This window comes from Anarhichas minor, unplaced genomic scaffold, assembly GCF_050575085.1.
Source record: "Anarhichas minor isolate MPS153535 unplaced genomic scaffold, ASM5057508v1 ptg000073l, whole genome shotgun sequence".
Lineage (NCBI taxonomy): Eukaryota > Metazoa > Chordata > Actinopteri > Perciformes > Anarhichadidae > Anarhichas > Anarhichas minor.
In genome coordinates, this window is record NW_027466519.1 from 3,390,357 (window position 1) to 3,392,917 (window position 2,561).

Genomic DNA, 2,561 nt, shown 5'->3' on the forward strand with positions numbered 1-2,561 from the left:
CTGTCACGGTTATTCATTTTCTGTGCAATAACTCTTTCATGCAAATATATGTTTGTGCACCTGATTTTGAGAGTGGGTTCCTAAATATGAACATTGTACGTTTGTAAAAGTGAACAAACCCTGTCCCCTGAAAAGACTCCTATTGTTCATAAAAACTAAATAAATTGTTGGAAAAAACTGACGCGTCACGCAGCTTTCATTGTTGAGGCGCTGAGCAGGTGGCTGCTGCTGCACCCAAACAGAGCCGAGTTCGCGTCTCTGTGTTTACAGAAGTTTCACTGAAGTGGCTGCGAGTAAATAACAGTCACGACAGCAGCTGGTAGGACACCAGATGATACTCGGGACCCCTCTCCATCTCCACAAACCAGACAGACCCAAGCCGGCTGTCCCCCTCTGGCACTGGGAAACTCACTAACCCCGGACTCCTCCCAGCCCTGCCCTGCCCGACCCCCACCAGCAGGAAGCGGCAGATGGTGCGGCGTGGCTGCGGAGACATCTGCAGGCCAAACAATAGACGCTCTGTGCGGACCGCTGGAGCTGACAGGCCCGGAGCTCCCGCTATTGTGCGCTGCGCTATACACATGCAGATGAGGTCTGCTGGAGGAGGGACCCAGTTTTTTTTTTTCTTACTGCAGGGACAACAGCCAGCAGCCTCAGCGCCTTCCATGCAAATCTGCTGAGTCTGAAACTTTTGTTAGTTTTCATAACCACCCCTCCTCTCTGACACCCCCCCCCCCCCCCTCCCACCACCACCTCCACCCAAACACACACAATGCACACAGAAAGTGAAAACACATCACACCAAAATATATTGACTTTTTGTTTTTTATTGAGCATTTTCACTGACGATTTCAAAGCATTTCTACAGTGTTACAAAGATATACATGACTTTGTTTCAAACATCAGGTCAAATCTTTTCATTTTGTTTACATTTCTGTCTTCAGTAAATAAGTGAATGTTTATAAGACAATCTTACAAGTTCTCATCATTTTTAACATTTACTTTATTTCTCCATTTTCTAAAGTGAAACCTTTAGAGAATAAACTTTGTTTTCAATGTTTGTTTTTTTTAACATTATTTGTCATCGTTAAATTTCTAAAGTGAAACCTTTAGAGAATTAAGACAATTCTGGAAAGTGGGAAACATTTTCGCTGATTGCAACTGTTGTCATGTTGCTCAGCAAAGAGGACATCATTAAAAAAGTCTTTTTTTTAAGAACGCCTCTTCCTCAGCACCGCTTCTTCTCCTGCTGCGCGTGCTTCAACGTGCGACGTTCGCTCTGTGGGACCACAGGACGCAGAACTCGCATCTCCTTCCTCTCCAAACCTCATCCACACAAAGAATGAGGGTCGATGTGTCGCTCTTGCGGCATACCTGACCTCATTCACATAAAGAATGAGAGTCATCTTGGCATGGACGGGACAAGAGGCGACGGTTCACGGGGGGGGGGCCCTCTCGGGGCCGGCGCCGTGCTGCCTGGATGGGAATCCTCCTCAGGAGTATCCAGGGATGAGCAGAAACAGGGTCATCCTCTTCATCAGGATGAGTATTTCCAGATAAGAAGCTTCACAGCATCTGAGCAAGAGAGGAGCCGAGGCCCAGATCAACGCTCGGGGAGGCTGATCTCAGGAACCCAGTCGCTCAGACTGCGGCTCTCCTCGCAGAACAGGTGCAGCTTCTCCAGAGCAGGGTCCTCCCAAGACCCATCAGCTGGGTTCTGTTCAAACAGGAAGAGGAAAGAGGCTTTAGTTGTGTGTTCCTTTCACAAAAAAACATCACGTAGCCTATAGACTTGTGAAATGATCTATAATCACACAATCTGGTTATCTGAGCTCTACATACCGTGATGAGGACGCAGTGAGCATCTTCAAGCTGCTCCGCCTTGTCACCAACAATCTCAGCCAGACGCTGCATGTCGCTCACTCTGACGATGCTGATGTCGTTGTCGAAGCAGAAGGACTGGATGAGGGTGAAGTGGATCTGCAGAGCGATGTCGCACTGGAAATCCTCATCCATGGCCAGGACGCAGAAAGACACACTGTCCGGGTCACTGTGGAGACAAAACAAAGGACAAAAGATCATGAGATTTCATCCAAACTATCTCGTATGATTGATACAAAATGCAGTAGGCTAAACGGTAAATCTTCAGCTGGGAGTTTCATACTTACAGATTCATAACTTTTGCGCACTCGTAGACACCAACGGTGAGGGCGCCGTTGTCTTGAGCGGTCACCAGGACCTCCTCCAGGGCTTTGCCGGCGCACTGAGCACGCTCGGCGGGTTTCTGGATCAGAACTTCCTCAAAAGTCATGATGAAGATATTCAAAGCAAAGGGAGAGCTTCAGAACGTTTGTTCAGAGAGTTAATCCGAAAGAGAGCAGAGTGCTTTCACATCTGCAGCCTTCCTGTTTTATACTCTCCAGCTCGTGCGGCGCAGTGAAAGCGCTGCGCCCTGATTGGCTAAAGCTGAATGGTGTATTGGTATGATAATGCTTTTGTCGCACTCCGGCTCGTGGCAGATTGATGGGGGTCATCGAGTCACGCACGCTCCCCCTCTGAGT

General features: G+C 48.2%; 1 protein-coding gene across 1 annotated transcript; it reads right to left on the minus strand.

Annotated features, from left to right (window-relative positions):
• Positions 1-1,603: 1,603 nt before the first annotated feature.
• On the minus strand, positions 1,604-2,311 carry LOC142935422 (growth arrest and DNA damage-inducible protein GADD45 gamma-like). The gene is made up of 3 exons (XM_076079795.1): positions 2,169-2,311; positions 1,843-2,050; positions 1,604-1,717 (listed from the first exon to the last, which is right to left on the minus strand). The coding sequence occupies exons 1-3, from the start codon at positions 2,309-2,311 to the stop codon at positions 1,604-1,606; spliced, it is 465 nt and encodes a 154-aa protein (XP_075935910.1).
• Positions 2,312-2,561: the final 250 nt, after the last annotated feature.

What these genes read in the sequence shown, in the direction of transcription:
- LOC142935422 (XM_076079795.1), bottom strand. Translation starts at nt 2,311, where the DNA reads ATGACTTTTGAGGAAGTTCTGATCCAGAAACCCGCCGAGCGTGCTCAG. An exon ending in TGCGCAAAAGTTATGAATCT is followed by an intron (nt 2,051 to 2,168) that starts GTAAGTATGAAA and finishes TTGTCTCCACAG; the next exon opens with TGACCCGGACAGTGTGTCTT. An exon ending in CTCACTGCGTCCTCATCACG is followed by an intron (nt 1,718 to 1,842) that starts GTATGTAGAGCT and finishes CTGTTTGAACAG; the next exon opens with AACCCAGCTGATGGGTCTTG.